The sequence below is a fragment of the Erithacus rubecula genome (genome assembly GCF_903797595.1).
Source record: "Erithacus rubecula genome assembly, chromosome: 2".
NCBI lineage: Eukaryota > Metazoa > Chordata > Aves > Passeriformes > Muscicapidae > Erithacus > Erithacus rubecula.
This window is the reverse complement of record NC_136685.1, coordinates 90,607,123-90,627,827: the sequence shown is the minus strand read 5'-3', so window position 1 is coordinate 90,627,827 and position 20,705 is coordinate 90,607,123. Positions and strand designations below refer to the sequence as shown.

Below are 20,705 nucleotides of genomic sequence, written 5' to 3'. Positions count from 1 at the left end.
ATATGGTTTTACCACTTGAGCACCTATGATTTCATTTTTATTGAAACATAAAACATTATGAAAGACACAGAAAATGAATATTTTTTATTTCATAGCAATTATAATTATTTGGGGGAAGATCTGACTTTTTTTAATACAGCAGTGCTACTTGTAGGTATGTGATTTCACAGCAGTGGCTCATTGCCAAACTGAAAATATCAACTGGATCCCAATTTTCAGAAGTGTTAGGAAATCTTATCTCTGACTGTCTTGAAAACTTTGAAGTAATCAACACCAGAAAAAAAAATCAGGCATTTTTAGTATGCCACACAAGAAATTGCACTCAGAATTAAAGTTTATTCTCTGAAATTTTTATTCTACCTAATAAGACAACACTTAATTATAGATTTCAACGTTCAGCTATACATGTCTAAAGAGTACATTCAGTATATTCTATTGTCTATATCCAAGCCCATAAACCTTGCTGAAGGAACAAATAAGTTTGTTAGATGAGGCTGTAAACATTTAGCAGTTAGTTAATTGGACAAGAAGAGAACAGCCTACTTGGAGAAGAGAGGTGGAGAATGTTGCTTTCTTGAAACACTTTTAGAAAAAAAAATTTGGTTTGAAGGTAGCAGGAATTGTAAAGTTCAAGGTAAAACATTGGGATTTAGCTTCACTGTCAAGGATAAACCAGTTAATGGACTTCTGCAATTATCCCTACAAGGTGAAGAGCCTGAGGAATTTGAAAGGGGTATAATATAAGTAAAATTTTGTCACAGTTTAAGGAAAGTCATGCTCACAATATGAAGAAGTAAGACTTTTAAAGGAGGTAATTCAAGAAGGATTCATAGATATGAAGAAGCTCTTTCACATGATAGAAAGCATTCATACAAAGGAATGCATAACTGACAGAAGAAAAATTATTTTTTAGAATTTCCTAATCATCATAACTGTGCTGAGTTCTGGTGCTGATATTATTTTAAAGGACATTTGAAGGTCTGCCCAAAATGGTAACAAAAATTATTTTAAGTAGAGACAGCATCTTTCAGTAATCTCCATTCTCCATAGCACAGAGTTCTCAGTCTAGTAGAGCTGAATATTACAAGTAATGGTTCAAAGACAAAATGAAACTGTTTCAATGGGGAACTATGGGACATACTTAGGATACCAAAAGTAATTAACTGCTGGATTTGAATAAAGTAGGTATTTACTATATTCTGCTGTTATTAAATCAAGAGTAGATTGTTCAGTCAAGGCTAGTTGGGCCTTTTATAGATACTGTTATAAATTGGGTATTGATAAACATCATATTGGTGATAGATCTGAAGTCAAACAAGATAATCTGATTCCAAATAACACTGTTTCCATTATTACTGGAACAAAAAACCAATATTTTTTTGTAACTACTCGCTACTGTTCTAGACTGCAAAAATGAAAGACAAATAGTCTTTCTGCTTTATTCTCTGAGTGATCATTTCAGAGACTCATCTCTCCTTAGGTAACAGAAAAATCTATTTATAATGATTTAGAGAATCAAAAAACAAGTATGACCACTTTTTTATCCCTTTTTTCTCCATTTTATACATTTTTCCTTTAAAACAAAACAAAAATGTGCTCATGAGACACTATATACTGCTTTTCATTTCATGCAATTCTATGATATCTCATGGGACATTATAGAATACACTAATATAAAGGAATGGACTGTGATTTTCCACTGTAAAAAATCTGAAATGCCAAAGAAAGATCAATAAGCCTTTACATCCTCAGACAAAAATGAAATCTCAAACTTGGAAAAAAGCAGTGCATAGCCACTACACTTCCAATAGCAAAAACAACTGTGATGTGGCTAATTTTAAAGGTCTTCGCTGCTGTAGTTTCTATTTCTCTGACATAAATGGGAAATGATAAAGGGAGTCTAATCTCAAAAGCCTTTCACTGGGTAGACCAGTGCCACAAAACACTTTATTTTGTTTGGCCTTCCTTAACATTCTGCTATCTCTGAGCATTTTGCTGAATTGTGAGAAATGTTACTTGTTTGATAAAGAGTTATGAAGCATGTGAATAGTAACTGGCAACTTTCTAGCAGCACTCAGACACACTACCTTACACTATGATTAAAACAAAATAATGATGTTAGGTCAAGTAGGCTGCTGTGTGCCAACTAAGAAAAATAACATTCACGTCTTTTGATTTTATTGTTTTGTTGTTGTTTCTTTGAAGACCTCAAAAATAAGCTACATTATAGCATGTTCTGGAAAATCCATATGTGTAAATTAAGTACTCACTGATGTACCTGCAGATACACTCACATATGACCTGGGTAGCATAGAGCAAACTTATTTATATAATAAAATTTCTATAAAATTTTATTTTACACAAATAAAAGAAATATCTAATTTTCTTAACTAAATATAAATGAATGCATTTAAATTTTACACTCCATTATTAAACTCAAATTAACACAACAAAAAGAACCATCACCTTATTTTAATAACAATAGAACTGCTTTAAGTGAGTTGAGTAAATGGAACATAATATTTGTCATACTTTTAATGACCTAAACAGCTGAAGTGACTATAACACATGAAAAATATTTATAGACTTCTTCAAGAATCTTTACTGTTCAAGTGGTAGAGCCTTTGCCTGATAACCTCGTATAGCCTGTATATAGATGGCCTGTCATGTCTCTACAATTAGATAAACCAGAACTGCTATAATGTAATCAGTTACAACCTGAAAATTATATTTTGAAAATCAAGTTTATTAATATGTAATCTTTAGATAATCATATTTATCCTCCTAATTTACACAATATTTATGATAGTCTGCATGTCCTTGAAATAGGGAACAGGGACACTACACTATGAAAAAGTGGTCTAGCTGCTGGAGTTCATAAATTTTGTTCAGCTTTGGATGAGTTCAAAGAATTGCCATGTAAGAAAAGCCTTACAGAGGGAATTTATCTGATTATGGCAGTAATAATTACCCAGCTGTTTATTGCAGATAGAGAAATAATTCATGTAGGCAATAGGCCGTGGTGGCAATGACACTCCGCATTTAGTAAATATGCAAACTGTTCATTTCTAATTAACCAAGCTAGAGGATGCCCTTATTAAATGTATAAACTAAAAGTGCCTTCCTGACAAGTGATGAATTGTTACATTGCACAAACTCTTGCCACAGAATTACTGGAGTGAACTTGGGGCTTAACTTCATTAAGAGATCTTGTGGGATAGTTAAATGAGGATGGACAGCATAACAAGACCTACCTGACAGTCAATGATATGTTAGAGCTTAATGAAACTGTACCTCTTCCCCTTTTCAACTTATTTTACAGTGAAGATCCTACTTCACACAAAACAGAGCACTGTGAAGCCTGTCTCTATGAGACAGTTTAAAAGGCCAAAACTAGTCAGTCTTTGTACACAGAAAATGTTTTATGAGCTGTCAGTAATTCTAACAGACCTTATACAAAATAAAAAATCTATCCAGACACTATAGCATCTTTAAGGCTCACAGGTATAGAACTATTGTTATTCTACAATACTGTGTTGTCAGACCTGTTTTATTCCATCTTCATCAAAACTAATCATGGACACCACAGACTATTTGGTCAAATGAGTGTACACAGGGATCTGATTTCTTTCTGCACATTCAGATTTAAAAATAAAAATTCTTTGGATATAAATGAAATAAAGCTTCATGTTTAATCTGTTGATCCTAATGGTGTGTTTAAGTGCTAAATAAAAATACATGAGAAAATAATGCCTTCAAGTCATCGAAAACTTCAGTCTAAGCAGCTACTTACATTACTTACAGTGTTCATGTTCATTGCAAAACTTCAACTATTTACCAGCACTAGCTAAAAACATAGTAAAGACTGCTTCTGTTCCTTATTCAAGAGAGACATGGACAGAATAAAGCTCATGAGGCATGTGAGCTGAATCTGTGTTGGAAATTTACTGTGTAAACATAATGGTTCTTCCCTTAACCACACTGTATTCAGAAAGTGCTTTCCCATGGAGTTAAAACAGGTCATTGACTGCTCTATGACTTCAGACACGTCATTTCAATTTCATTATCAACCCCAAAAGCTCATTTTTAATATCTTACCTATCCTAACAGCATCAATTTTGTGGCTACAGAAGTAATCTGGGATCTTCAGTAAATTACAGTTTCCAGATTCCTAGAAATTTAGCAGTTATGCCTAAAATCCTTGGGAAAAGGGATAGATGTCTTAAATTATGACCACTACCACACCAAATTAATATTTAAATATGAGAAAGCATATTTGGCACTTGTCTCTACTTCTGAGGCTCACAGAGAAAGCTGAAAGAGTAAGCTTACATCCAGAAAATTCAAATTACAGGTAAATAAGTTAAAAAGCATAATGTATTTCCTCTCCATATCTTTGAAGACAAGTAAAAAAGATGGGTTGAAGATAAAGTAGTTAAACATCAAGTGAAAGACAACATTACAAAAATGAGGGTTTTATTGTTGCAAGAATTCTAAGGAGCTGTCTGAAAGGCTTTGGCACTAATTGAAAATAGACTACAGAATCAATTGCTTCTGCAGTCAATGATGAGGAACATTTTAATTGAATTATAAGACAATATATACATTCTTCAAAACACTTTGACACTTGAGAAAATGGCCAGCACCTGGACTTATCTTTATCAAAAAGGAACAAACAGGTAGAGGCTGAGCAAATTCTCTTCATTTTACTATGTCCAAAAAAAAAAAATTTATTTCAAGCCCACTCCATGGAAAATAGCTGTACCTCAAACGTTTTAAGAAGCCAAGTTAAATGTTAAATGTTGCCATGTTAAAAGAAAATACAATTCAGAAATGGTACAGTAATCTAGAAAAAGGTAGATAATCTTACCTTTTTCCATACTTCATTCTCAGGCATATTTACAGAATAGCTAAAATTGGATTAGATCAACAGCAACATGTAAATACTCTTTCATTTCACTCTTCAGCTTATAAAAAATCAAGCTGCACAAATGATTTGAGAATAAACATATTGCCAAGGAAGTTTTTTATCACCTTATATTTTCTATTTCACTGATGTGTCTTGAAGACCTGGAAGTTTTAATGATGATTTTGAAACAAATCTGCAGATAGAGCAGTTAGTCAAACTTGGATCAAAATCACACTCTCCAAGGCCACCCACTACAAATGAAACAATGGAAAGAAGGTGTTGATCCTGCAAGTGTGTGAAATTCCTGATTCATAAACTCAACAATGTTTACATAAACTATGTGCTTATTAAAGGTAGACTCAGGCCATAGTTTGCTATCTTTGTCAGAGTTTATTCAGTAGTCAAGAAAGCTGAACTACCTGCCTTGATTACCTATGACCCCCAATGTCAGTACTTTGCCACTGCTTTGTTAGTTTTCTGATGTTAGTTGTACTGATGTCTTTACTCAGCTCTGTGCTTAGGGAAAAATTTAAATGGTGCTATTCCTCAGTAAATGGAGCAATACATCCTAAAATCTTACCTCTACTTGCACACCTGACATATAGCAAAGTTCCTTTACTACAGTTTAAAGGCCAGTCTGTAGATAACCTTAGGCAAAGAACTGCAAGTTAATCACACAGCTGGGAAACTGACATCATCCATAAATTCTTTGGATATAATGGCACCAGCATGCTAATTTATATGAAGTGATGTCCATTTGCTTATCATGGACTGGAAACTGTTTCACATAAAACAAAATCCTAATGCATCATACGGAGTTATAGCCTATGCTAATTGATTTTGGCATATTTCCCCTTGTAACCATTTAGCCACCTCTTGGAGATAGTAAATGCAGCTTTAAGAATGTTTCAAAAGAAAGTATTTTCCCTTAAAATTCAATACAGTAACGGCACTGAGAAGTAATGAAATTTACTTTCATGCATATATTTATAAATGAAACCATCCAACTAGTCCATATTGAGATAGAATATTTTATTTAAATAAAAATGGATTCCACAGATGAAGATTTATTACTAAAATCTAAACAACAAAATAGAGTAAAATAAATATTTAAGAACCTTTCTTACCTTCTTCATTAGAACTTCCTGTATCTTTTAGGCAAAAGAGAACTCAGGACTAATGAACCCATTTTGTCACTACACTGAAACTAAACTGTACAAATATTAAGAAAAACCTGAGTATGTCCTTATGTAGACAGAGTTTAGGGCTCAATTTTTTTCTTTTCCATCTCTGAAGGGATTCCTTCAAGCACTTCTCAATGTAACTCCTAGGGACTCTGCTGGGGACACCAGCAGCCATCAGACCTAGTGGTTCTGTGGCAGTGGGAAGTGATAGGAATGCTGGAGGAATTTAGCCAGTCTGGGAGCTAAAGCCAAGAGCCATCTTCAGTTTGTGCAAAGGCCCTAAGTCTGTTAAGTCTAACAATGCCATAACCAGTCTGTTAAGTGAGTGGGATCTCCCACATAATATGACTATTATTATTTAATTATATTTTAGGTCAATTTCTGTTAAATCAATTTCTGTTAAACTTAATTACATTCCTCTATGGCTTTAAACTGGGGCAGCTTCTATTAAGTTTACTTTCTCCTGGGGCTTTCACACTAAAGACAAATGATAAAGGTCTGGCTACTAAATGAGGGCAGCTATTAAATAAGGACAGGTTGTATTAAAGCTAAATGGTAAAAATGTGGCTACCAGTTGAGAAAACCACTTAGAACAACAAGTGACCTTTATTTAAAAAAAAAAAAAACAAACAAAAACCTAAGGTAAAGGAGGAATGAGAAGGAAATAAACTTTGGTCAATAACTCTTATAAGATATTCTTATAAGAAACTTAACAGAATGTCCAAAGTTTCATGAGAACTTCCTCTGAAGTTTCTCTTAGAAATGAGTGAGGAATGATTTGATATAAGCTCCTCCTTAATGAAGGAGGAAAAAAATTAGGCACAAATCTTTACTCTGGTGTCCAAACGATAGAAAGTCTTGCAATGTGATTTTAGATATGTGTTGACAAATAAAAATTCAGTCACTGTTACTCTAGAATAGATAAAACAGAGAACTGCACAGTATAGTTCAATTCAGAATTACATCATAATTCCAGAAAGAACAAATTGTAAACAAATGTTTGAAATTAAAAATATGTTTTGCTTTTTTTGTGGGGGAGGCAGGGGACAGTTTCATGTATTCAGGTGCATTATTTCATGTTCCACATTGTGTTACTGTATGGTACTCTAGAGATGTGAAACACCCAAAGGCAGTCTAATCTGAGTGCACAAGTGTAAAAGCCTCTGTCCAAAAACAAGTAAATTTCTATAATGTTGATGTTTTAATAAAACCCATCAATTTCATAAATGCATTCCTTCTATTTCTGACAACTCATTATGTTTTTTACAGTGTAGAGTTGCAATAATTTTTACATGCAAAAATGTATATGAACATTGAGTTTATACTTGTCCAGGGCCAATGTGATGGCAAATAAAAATATGAGGAGAATCTTTCCTCCACCTGGCTCAATATTCCACATAAGAAACACAGTGGGCCACCTTGGGGCCAAAGTAGTTGGCAGCAGCTTAGCCCAATGACAGGAAAAATCTGTTTGGCTGAGGGCCTACACCTAATCCTCACTAAACATCTGTTAGATTTCATAAGAAGAATGTTGAAGGTGATATACATATTAGTTTTCAAATGTACCCCAGTAAAGGGATTACTGCAGTGATTCTTGATTGCACTTGGGAACTCATGCATTTTAAAACCTGAAACAATAAGATCCATTTGTACAAATTAGCTCAAAAATGAATTTTTAACTTTTTTTAACTGAAAAGAGGGATTTTCTTTTACACCTGAAAGACATGTATTTCTGTGAACTTTGGAATACATAACTCCAATCAGCAAAATATAATATATCAGTCCCAGGTAAGAGCTCACAGACTAGTTTTGACACATTTTGATGTACCTGAAGTCATACTGCTCATCTTACCTGTTAAAGAGCACAGAATTGTTTCTTGTTTAAAATATCTGCAGTGCATAGGCTTTACTGTTTTCAATAACCTAAACTAAATACTAGGCAATTTGATCAATATCTTGAAGTACTGAAAACCAAATATTTTTGTAGTCTTCCAAAGTTAGGTGTACCCAGCATTGATCTATTGTGGGTGTGGGGAAATAAAATACAAAGCTCCAACCAATTCATGTTCACAGTGCAGCAGGAATACCACTTGCTATCTTGTTTTGTTGGCATACATCAAAGGTCAATCTAAGCAACAAGTTATGAGCCATGGTCTAGGTATAGGTAGGGAATGGAGAAGGGTGATAGAATAATTGTGAACAGAAACAGGTTATGTTTTTGCAGTTCAATCAGTGATATGGATTTTAAACCAGAGAAGTTATGGCTTCCATAATTTTCCAAAATTTGGTCTAGTCTTCCTAGGATTCTACATTTTCAAAAAAAGATAATATTTTGAGAATTTCAGGTCATGAAGATACCATTGAAGCTATAACAGAATGTTTAAGTCTGGTTTTGCTGAGTTGTGACCTAATTTTCTGCACAGAATACACTTAAATGAATAATAATGAGATCAGAGGTAGGTGACTATCAGTATGGTTCATTATAGGTAACAGTGCACAAGAAATGCACAAGAAATAATGCTATGACAAGGAGGATGTAGCACCAGCTGTACTTGGAAGAATAATATCATTAATAACCAGCATACAAAGAAGTTGGATAATCCTGGGTTTTTTTCATATATAACTTTCATATGCTTCTTTACATAACAGTCTTTGTCACCTGATTTAGACAAGATTTCTAGAAATACTGGTTTACTAGACTCCCTTATATTCCTGTGCTTGAGAAAGCAAAGATTTGTCTTAGATGTTCTGAATGGCAAACACTGCATGGATTTTGTCCAACAGCTTTCATTTACACTGAGAGAGGAATGATCATGGTCACCCAGCATTTTGTCAGCTTGTTTTCCATTGTTATCTGAGTAATGATTGTGGATCAGGATATCAAATCCACTAGGGGGAAATAATTACCACTATTTCAGTAAGGTTTCAGCTTAAGTACAGGGAAAGACAATGGATGCATAGAAGACATAGAGTAAGAACATAGAGGAACAATGCTTCTATATAGAAATCTGACATGAAAAGAATCTGCTTCACTACATCCACATCAGAATCTTTCCCAATTAATATTCATGGTATGATTCATGCATGAAACTTAAATCCAAATCTGCACTTGCATTCATTGTCAATAATCCATATTCAAAACAAATTATAAAAAGAAATTTTTGGTTAGCTTATGTATAGTGTGGAAAAAAAATCTAGTTCAACAAACCCTATTTAGGGCATGATAACCTATGAGTTCTGAGTATAGGTGAAGAGCCAAATCCATTTTTATTAAATTAGTACAAACTCAGAACATACCTAATTAATTCAAAGAAATTATTCTGAATTCATTATAGTGTAAATGAGAACAGAATGTGGTACAACATGAATAGGATAAAGAGAATGATGACTGATAGATGTATGTATTTGACAATGGAGGGGAACCTACACTCAAAGAAATAGTTTAATTAGTGCCACAAACTCTCTACAAATAAAAGAAGAGCAAATGAATGCTTTACCACATGGAGCTTCTATCTTTACCTGACAAACTCATTATTCAGAGAAACAGCTTCTAGGTATCTCTTCAGTGCAGAAAAGTTATGGATATACTTCCGAACATAATAGCCTCGCCACATTTTCTGGATCTGGAGGAAATAAATAGTTGCTTTGTATATTTCAAATCAAAAGTTTTCATGCATATCAAATATACATACTATATCCCAAGTACCTCTACCTCTTTCTTTAAAAATGATACCAAGTAGAAGCACAGATAAGTTCCAATGAAGAAGATTAGTGTAGGTTGCAACATTCTTTAGCACTGAGTCACCACCTCAACACATTTCCTGCTACACTTTCACCTTTGTGCTCTGCAAGGTGTAAACTGAATAAAAGCCTTCCCAGGAACTCAATGAATCAGACTTTCTGGAAAGTTCATTTATAAATTGCAGTTCTTTCATCTCCAATGCAAAATGATTCAGGTCTATTGAAACATTAGTTTCATTCTTCTCATAAGAATTTCTTTTGCATAACAGAGAAAGCCTAACCCAGAGAAAGCCTAACCTGGAGCAGAAAAGCTCTTTATCTGTAGCTAGTTATAAAGTTGTATTACTAATAGAAAATAGGTAGCATGCTCCAACAAAAAGGGTTAATATTTTGGTGTATCAGTCAGGGAAAAAAAAAACAAAACCCACACACACAAAAAACAAATCAACCAAAAAAACCATCAAACAAATTTTAAAAAATTAGCCTACCCAACCTTCCTCAAGAAGTGATTTCAACAAATACATTTAAACCTTCTCTAATACTTGAAAATTCTAACCATGTTGTTTCTGAAATCATTACCTGTTAACTGCTTTTTGGCATGGCAAAGTAAGGATTAAGAATGGAAAATTAAGCTTTGGAATGTGATGCCTAGGGAAATGGGGGTGTCACCATCCCTGAAAGAGTTTGAGAAACAAATGAACATGGCATTTAGTGCCACGGTCTAGTTGACATGGTGGTGATCAGTCAAAGGTTGGACTAAAAAAATTTAGAGGCCTTTCACAACCTAAATGATTCTGTAATTCTGTATTTCTGTAATTAGGTAAAAAGCTATCAGGACTGCCATTTGGTGAGTTATATTTATCCCTATGCCAGGACATGTAGAGGTGAAAGATGTAACTTGCTCTATTCACTCATGCTGAGGGCTACCCTTTCATCTGATTTCCCTTGCCATAAGAGGTCAGTGTACTCTGGATCTCTACATCTAAAAAATAAACATCTTTTCCTCTCTTTTCAGGGTCTAGTTCCTCCATCTTTACATTCTTCCATCCTTGAACTTATTATTAATTTTCCTGCAAAATATTCTTTATTTCCTTCATTGCATTTTGTCTCCTTTTTTCCTCAATATTTTTCTACTTTAATCTCCCAATTTTATCTTCTAGTCTTCAGCAGCTTCACTTGCTCCAACATCCATCTCTTTGACCTTTATAGTTTTGAAATCTTAAAAGACATAATAGGTGAAAGGCAGAATCTACATTTAGAAAGCCAGAAGTTAGAGGTTTTACTATACAGAAGCTACTCCCCTTATCTAAATGCATAAAAGAGTAAAATGTTGAAATGTACTAAGAACTCTCCTTTTCCTGTGAGCCTGTAGCTACCAGACTTTTCAAGAACTTAAACACGTCAGTGTACCTATAAGGAACCTTTTTTTTTTTTTTCTTTACATCAACCCTTCTCTTTCCACAAGCAAAGGATGAATTTTTTAAGTGGTGTGAAATTCATGTATTTGTGCTATTGGGCTTTTTTTCTTAGCCTGCCTTTTTCTGAATAAGCAAGAATAAGGAAGAATGTAATGAGTTTTGTGTTTCACTCAGGAAGAAGGCAAATTTAGAAAGATGCCAATTGCCTAGATGATCAGTAACCATTGCACTCAGTAATTTCAGAACCTTTGTCAAGAAGTCTAGGAATGCTCTTCAGTAAAAGGCAAAATTCTCTCTACTCCTACCCATTCCAGTGCAGTCCAAATCTGTACCACCATGGCAACTGACAGAACTTTTTACAATTTTTCCACCTCCAGACTTTTACTGGAGCCATCTAAAAGGAAACCAACTAAAACAAGGCTGAATATCTCATACTTAGGCACCATTTTGCATACTACTCTTCAAAGCAAAAACCAACATTTGGCCCCAACTGATGGCACCTTGGGGTACAGTTATGACTGTCCTTTTATGTGAGATTTAGCAAGAGAATAAGAATCACAGAAAAGCTTTCAGTAATTCTTTGAGGTATGTGTTAGCTGTTAAGAATAAGAGGATATTAACTTCCAGTCTTAATATATTTTTCCATTTTTCTTTTGTGCATCAGTATGGATTTTCCTTCCTTTCTTCCCAATTAAGACTTGAAATGAATTTCAAACGTTGCATTTTTTTAACCTAGATGCTGTTATTTGTTTGTGGTTTTTTGTTTGTTTTTTGTTTGTTTTTTGGTTGAGTTTGGTTTGGTTTGGTTTGGTTTGGTTTGGTTTGGTTTGGTTTGGTTTGGTTTGGTGTGGTCTGGTTTGGGTTTTTTTGTTTTTGTTGTCCTTTCGGTTTGGTTTGGTTTTAGGTTTTGTTTTTTGGTTTTGTTTTGGGTTTTTTTTGAATGAAAGCAGTTTGGACCTCTAGATATTGTTATAATATGAATAAATAAGAGTTCTGGGAATAAGAAAGAAAGGTTCTAGATATGCTGCTTTGCACTAGGTGATAGTAAATTTGATATTCTTTGCAACACTACTTTCTCATACACAAGCTTATTGGGTTAAAAAGGAATAGAGAAAGAGCAGAGAATGAGTATGCCTTCAGAGATCTGGGATTAAGCAAAATCCTTTGCATGTGAATAAGGATCTTAGCTTTGTTTTTCTGTTTGGCTTCAAAATTTCTCAACAAGAGCAACTTGGCTCCTATATAGCCATGTGCTCATTAATGCAGGATTATGGTCCCTTTGAAACTCTTTCTGACAGTCTTCACCTCACAGTCATAAATGCAGAACTGGATATTTCTGGGTTAAGGATCAAAACTCAAACTCAAAGACAAAAGGCTCAAATAGTATAAAGCTGTAATTACCTCCAATGGGCTCAGTGTACCAATTAAGTTCTGCACTCTACCTTTATTTACACCACTTTCTGTTCAGAATGAACTCACAGACTTCAACTGAATGTAATATAAGTAAGAAAAACTGCATTGAGTCTCAAATTATTTTATGACTGATTTCTGTTTCCCTAATACTGTATGTCAGAGATCCCAAAACCAAGGACTAATCTTTTCAGGAAAGACCACTTTATAAAAAGCTTCTGATTATGCTCTTATTTTCAATGTGAAAGTTCTAAATGTTTGCTTTTATAAAGAAGCATAATGTTACAACTTCATTTCTTTTTAATTCCAAGGTGAATGTTTAAAAAATTCTTGAAAAAGAAGAGACAAGTGTGTGTATGCCCTTCAAAGTAATTAGCAAGTTTCAACAGTGATTGGTACAAAACAATTATTGTCATTGATCAGCACTGAACAGATAATTTTAAACAAAGTCATTGTGTGCTCAGCAGATTACAGCTTGTTAACGGGCAAGTTCTAAATGACCTCTTAAGCTAGTCAAATCAATGATGCATATTCCTCATTAAGTAACATCAAAATGTAAGTGGTCTTATAAATAATGTTTATTTTAAGCACTAAAACAAATGGCAAAACCTTGATATATCAAAAGCCATCTGCTCGTGGAATTTATTTTTTTTGCCATAGGATTATTTTTGTTGCTGAAAATTTACAGGAGCCTTAAATCTTTTAAGAGAGAGAATCATATTTTGCCACAAAACTGAAACTGATTTAAACAAGATCTCCAATTTAACTTTAAAGGTAAAACTGAGAGCTCTGATTACAACCAAATGCAATCCAGAAGGTCTAAGATACATAGACTGGCTTCAAAACTATGAGCATGTGTATGCCCTCGATTATACTTCAAATGCCAAAATGGAAACTGCCTTTCTAAAGAGTGACAATAAACTGAAATAAATAGTTAATAATACCATTAAGTTGTTAAATACCAATAAGTGGTTAAATAGAAAAATATACATAGTTGTCATATTTTTAGAACACTGAGCTATATTAATATCATGAATCAAGCTCATGATGTGTGAATATAAGGAACTGTTGGCTTAAGAAGCTAAAAGTTTGAGCACACATCATCTATGCAGGAACTCAACAGGCCTGATTTGCTATTGGACCTTGGTTAGTTCTTCAAGAAACACGTGAGAATAAAAAAACTCAATGCACTCAGTTTTTTAGATTAATAGCATTTTAAGTCTGCTCTGCAGATATGGCTGCACGAGATTTAGATAGAGGAAATCAGATTTTGACATTTGCAACTAAATAAAGATCTGTTCTATTGTTTTCTACTGATTTAAATTTCCATTAAAGAAAAGGACATGACTGAAAAAATGGTACTTTGAAGATTTATATCACCTAATGATTCAACATTATATTTCCATTACAAATGAATGGGAACACATTCAATTTCTTTTAAAAATGAAAGACCAAATGCAAAACTCCATTTGACTAGAATACATAATTACCTCTGAATTTGGTCTCCAAATGTCTTCTAAAAGTACAGAGGCAACTTTTAAGAGCTGGCTTACATCTTATGTTTTCTCACTGATCTCAGCTGCATGAGTAAACAGCATTTATCCACTGCAGAATACTTTCAAACTAGCTAAGTAAGGAATGAACTATAACAACAAAAAGGTACATTTGTGAGGTATTAAACTGCTATTAAACACCTTCAGTTCTTTAACATGCACCAACTGTAAGATTCTACTTTGTGCCTTTGAGAGAACCAGAATTAAGCAGAACACCTGATGAGTACAGATCTTTTGACTCTAAGTTATTCTGGACTCAGAGAGGCAAAAAAATTAAAATCCATTCTGAGAATCTTCTTACTAGACAGGAGTTTCCCTGGGTCAATCTCCATTGTCACTATATTCCTACATTTGGTAGAATTCAAAAGGCAAGGTGCCTGGCCTAAAAAGATACAGGCTTCTAAAGTAAAGCAGTTTTATATCACAGAATGAAAGAAATAAGTAATACAAAAAGACTTCATCTCAAAAATGATTTTATGTTTTTCCCATGTTTGTTTTACATCTTTTTTCAAGTGCAGTTTCAAAGTTCAGGAAAAAAAAAAAAAAAGCTAGTGAAATATGTTTAGCATTTTCACCCACCACAGACTTCAATTGCTGTAGATTCATTGAAGTTCAAGGTTTGTTTATACTCTTCTTCATCTAGCAAAATTCACTCATCATATCATCAGTGAGATCAGTTTAGTTCCACCTCTATGTTAAAGCAATGAAATTGCTCTGTGCTCTCTAACTCTTGAGATCCAATACATCAAATGTCATGTACTAACAGGAGAAAAAGCACAACCACATCAACAAGCTTAAAAGCCCTGTAGTTTGTCAGAATTGTAAATATATGTCTACATTTGTAGAACAAATGTTATTACATTTGTAAGAACACTGGCAGATAGAATGTTTTTATCAGTATCACACATGGTAAGGTCCAATGGACATCTAAATGGGGCAAGACACATTCGGGTACCTCAAATTCAGATACAGTTTTCAAATACAACCCTGACCACTCAGTGTAACTTTAATTTTTAACTATGTAGTATTTCCTGCTGTTGCCATCAGCATATCAATTAACTGTATATTATTCTGCTTTGCTCATTTTATTAAAAGCAAATTCGGAGCACAATTGACTTTTCATTTGTTTAACAAGTGAAGAAATATTTACCCTGACAGCCATTTCATTGTAGAATTGCAGCTTCTTAATAAAATATGCTCTCTGTGAATCAAGAAAAAAAAAGAAGATTGCATATATTTCAGTTACACAAAGACAGTCCTGCTATTTTTACATATAAAAGATAAGAATCTTTATACATAATACATAATAAGAGTTCTAGGCTTAGAGAGAATAAAATCAAACTTTGTATTGAAGAGATAGGCTTCCTAATACATAATGCAGGCTTAACCAGAAAAATCTATGGTAGTCAAACTAGGAGCTAATGGAGATATATGATCATAAAATGCTCTCCGCTGAGTTTGATAATCAATGGTGCTCTACTGAGAGTAGAATAACAAAGCAGAAATATTCACAAGTGCTGGTGACATGTAGTATTGTATGATTTATTCACTGGGGTTCTTTTAGCCAAAACTCACAGAAACATAAAAGGAATTCATATTTCAAGATGTCTGGTTTAATGAAAAATTCAGAGAAATGCTGTCTTCAGTCGAAATCGTTCAAGGATACGGATGCAGTGATGGAGCAAAATTGTGCCTTCCAACCATCTGTACTAAATGTTATGTACTTAGCTGCCTCCCGAGTAATAGTTGGGAATTTTGTTTCATTTAATATTCATTTTAACATCATAAAATCATAAATACAATGATACCATGTTACAGTGAATCCCCTGATATAGAAAACATTTCCTGAAGTCCTGGTTTCCTTCCAATAAAGTAGAATTCCTCTCCTAGTCAACGAATCCCCTATTATACTAAGCAATCACTTGGCATCATAGGTTATTTTAATGGATACATCACTTTAAACTAAGCTTTCACATCTGTTCCGCCCTCTAATTACAAATGCAAAATGAACATAATTCACAATTGTATCATAAAAAGTAAAATATAAGTACTTTGAATGCAAGAGTATGTCCTTTATTTAGCACAACATGCAGCTTTTATGTGTTTCTCATGTTTTAGACACAAATCAAAGGCAAAAGTGCTTTCCCCTGATATAGTGGTTTTCTCCCCCATGGCAAACAGGAATTCACTATAAAAGGGTTTCACTGTAATTAGTGTTATTTGAATTGCCTAGTCTGATCCAAAGCAAATTGTCTGTGGAGAGCAGCAGGACTGGATTATTTATCAACAGTCTGGGCAATTAAGAAACAGTTGGCTGCAATATGTTATTTACAAATGAACACAATGATGCTACTTCATTTTAAATTCTCTTTCTTCATTACATTAAGCAAGGCATAATTCCTGCAGTTTAATTAAGGTGCATTTTAAATGCTCACTTTAATATCATACCAATCTACTAATAATGGAAACAGTAGAAAATATATTTCTTATGTGAAAGAAAATTGCAGGATTTTTAAAGTTCAAAGAAGTTCCACGCATATGTGTGGATGTGTATACATACACATAGATATATACATATATATATTCAAGGGAAAATCTACCCCAAATGTGCAAATTAGAATAAATAATGGACTGTCTCTCTCCCCTTTATTCTCCACAAGTGTTTACTGAGTGATACTAACTGTAGATAGCTAAAAAGGGATTGAAATAGTGGTTGCCTGACTTAAGCATATCCCTAAACTTCTCGATTAAATTGATAAAATTTTGGGTTGCAGTTCATCTTTTCTTTCTTTGGAAGGGAACATAAGAATTATCACACCACCAAATAGATTAAATGCATTTTAATGGAACCTTAAAATGTTTCTAAGCTTAAAAATACTAATCAGATTTCTGTCCATCAGTGATTAAACTAAACAATTTTACACCTTTTTGTTTATTCATCTCATATTTGAAGGCTGTGGGCACTTAGGTCTGAATGCATCCCATTTCATTGAGGAATATAAATTAGAGAGCTAATATCATTAATGCTCTTTATATCATCCATACTGAGAGACAATGTAGGACCACTCTGAGCTTGGACAAGTATCCAAGAACACTGTCTATTATTCACAGAGACAATCAATAGCAACTAAGGCCTGATCTTGCACATCCCCATAAGGTGTGAGGAATCCAGGCCTTACCCTTTCACCACTTAAGAGGGTCACTCAAAACAAGAAGGAAGTTACACATTCCTGCTTTTACTCAACTCTTGCTCTAAATCACAAGTCTCCCAAATGCAGAATTGCTCATGCAACTGTCTTACAACTTTATTCTTGCACCAAAAGCCAAAGCTGTGTCACCATCTAAGTTCTTTTGCAAATGTATTTGCCTGCTGTTTTCTAGTCCTGATTAGAAATTTCTGCTATTACAAATGATGGAGATGATGTTCATTGCTATTCAAAAAAACAGAGTCAAAATTTAGTGCTTCAACCCAAGTCTACATTTATGTGCTCTCCTAATAAACAAAAGATTCTTCAGGTCTGAACTAGGACCTGCTTGTCCAGAAGACCCTTTTCTTATGCTGAAGTGGAATTTCATGCAGTTCAGCCCACGTCCATTGGACTGCCCCTCATTTTTTCACTAAGTGCCAATTCAAAAATGACACTGCCAGGTTGACTCTCTGGAAAGAATTACTTCTCCATTTCATCCTTGTGCCACCTCTACTTCTGACATCTTTGTCATGAAGTCTGATACTAATATGCACACTTTCCTACCAGCTTACCTTAAGTGTAGGTTTTCAAAATATATTTGAAGTCTTATATACATAAACTTTTGTATTACTTTCTCCTTTTGTATTTAAAAACATGCTTGGGGATCATCTACAAATGTGCTCTGGTGTCTTCTTTTACTTTAAAGAGTTCATACAAAATGATAAATTCAAAGAGAACCAGGAATCTGATTGAGTTTGAGGGTGAGATCAAGGTTGAGAGAAAGAAGCAGCACATAATCTAAATTGTGAATGTCATGGTGTATCATGTGGGTTTTTGTAGAGCAAATGGGCATTTGTCTCACTCCTATTGGACTGGAACCATTTAAAACTGGTTGTTGACTTGAAGCAAAATCACTTAGGGTAGTCTCAAACTATATAACATAATATATTAACTTTTCTCAACTGCATCTCCTTCCAAAGTTAACTGAAAATATGGCCATCATGCATACCAGCTTCATGTATTAATGAAATGTTACAATTCCCTTTCCTTAAGCAAATGATTCCTTGGCTTTGAGAATATAGTAATAAAGAAACAAGGATGCACAGTTTGTTTCATATTCTGGTGTTTGCCTGGTTCTGAAATTCATACCTTCCTGCAGGTCATACAAACTTTCTGAATCCAACACAACCAATGTAACCAAGTTATTAAGAAAACTGCAGGAGAGCAGTTTTTAATTTAAGCTTGAGATTAATTAGAAAACAAATCTTAATATCAAAACACCAATATTTAGAATAGAAAGGCACATAACTTTAATCATATAAACGTCCTCAATAGTTGTTAGGGTTTATTTGTTTTTTTTTTACCAAATATATATCTTAACAATCAAAGGAAGAGGCACTAGAGGAGAAGTAAATGAAATACTAGTGGCAATGCACATATGGACAGCCAATCTGATGAGCCTCAGCCTTTGTTATTTTCCGCATCAGTACCGTTCACATTTCACAATTTTGAATATAATCATTAAAATGATTTATTATCAAGCAATCATGGGTATTTTGTGCATATGCTTTGCCTTGTTTGCTGGCAGCAAATACCAATCCAATCATTATCAGCAGACAAATTTTAAAGTGACCAGTGTATTTAAGGAACTACCATGCCAAAGGCATCATTGTGTTTCATTCATTTCATTCATTGTGTTTCAGGAGTCATTACAACAGTTACTAGCAAGAGTGCATTGCAAACATTGCCTGATCCTTCAGCTTGAAAATTATGTTAAGCTGCTGAGATCTTGCTTTTTACATATTCCAAATCCAGCCATTAATTGAGCAAATATAGGAAAACAACAAATATAAGGTATTAACTCACACTTTATATTTAAATCCACCCTAAAATACACTGAATGCAAAGGGAGTAGAATGTGCCTTTTTATCTTATAATTGGGTGATACTCCAGTTGACTTCCAATTAAGCTGTCCTATTTAGTCTTCTGCAATCAAAAAAATGGCAAGAACAAAACATAGTGTTTGAGGGGAAAAAAGATCATTTCCTGTGCTGATTGCTGTAAAATTTGTAAGCTTTCTTATGAGATTCTCTTCCTCTAGAGCCCTGACTAGCACTGGATAAGTACTGGAATCCAGAAATTAGATTAATTCATTATGTGATTTAGAATGTGTGCATTAAGTTGCAGAATTTTTTGTCCTACATTGTTCCACAGACTTCAGGCAAGTTTTTCAGTTATGTCTATTTGAAGAACTAAATACACAAAAGACTTTATTGATTAAAGACTCTTCTTTTAACTTTTCAGAATTATATTCCATTACAGAAAGCTGAGAGAAGTTCATGATGTTAGCTCTCCTAGGTTTGTGATTACAGGAAATCTGTTTGATCACATTGATTCCTTCCTTCCCTTGTCCCAGGGACTGCACAGATCCTTTCATTTCATTAACAAATTTTAAGATAGATTATTACATCTCTCTTCTACAGAAGCTTTCTTAGATTAAACAAACCTTCCTTAAACCCAGGAACAATATTCAGCTGAAGTCCTACTTTTTTCAAGCAGAACCCAATGCAACCATATACAGCTATCTGCTCTGTATTCAAGACTTACTGTTAGAAGATGAGTGAAAACCACAGACTGAAAGGATGGCTCATCATTTATTAGTTAAGCCAGTTAGAAAGTTGGAAGAAAGAAAATCTTTACATAGATTACTGATAGGCTTGGGGAAAAAAAAGAAAAGATCTTTCAGGTACTCAAGTTCTGCTAGTTGAAAACATAGTTTAGTAGGGAGTATGAACTTTGGTCTGTAATATATGGTGTATTATAGCTCTTTTTTAACTTTTTGAATTGTCTGTTTTGACTTTAAAACAGCAATTTAATAAAATCAATGAAGAATAAATTACTAACAAGTTTAACACTACTGTAAAACATTAACATAAATTGATAAATTAGTGAAGTAAACCACATATTCTACATTAAATTATATTCTTCTTAGTCCCCTAAACTAAGGTTTTAGCTTGTGTGCTATCACATACTTTCAGTGTCTTCATGTCCATCATGGGAATTGATCACAGATTGACTGTGATCTGCCATGTGCCTTAAGGCAAAACCTCAAATACTTCAAGGTTCATTAAGTAAGAAATTTAAACCACTAAAACATAAAATAGCAATGTGTAGACACATTGGCTTATTTAACTTTCAAAATTGAAAGTTAGGGCAGGAAAAAAAAGAAAAAAAGCATCTTGTAAAGCTCCAATCCTGCAATTAGCATCATGTGGGCAGACTTCATTGCTGGTTTGGGGACC

At 33.8% G+C, this 20,705-nt stretch overlaps 1 protein-coding gene across 1 annotated transcript in view; it reads right to left on the bottom strand.

Moving 5' to 3' along the window:
• SPATA17 (spermatogenesis associated 17) overlaps positions 1 to 20,705 on the bottom strand; it is an 86,365-nt gene that overhangs the window by 59,505 nt on the left and 6,155 nt on the right. Inside the window, exons 4-5 of the mRNA XM_079331936.1 lie at positions 15,366 to 15,416; positions 9,613 to 9,716 (exon numbers count right to left, since the gene is read on the bottom strand). Of these exons, the coding sequence (XP_079188062.1) occupies positions 9,613 to 9,716; positions 15,366 to 15,416 (155 nt within the window). The remainder of the gene's footprint in view (positions 1 to 9,612; positions 9,717 to 15,365; positions 15,417 to 20,705) is intronic.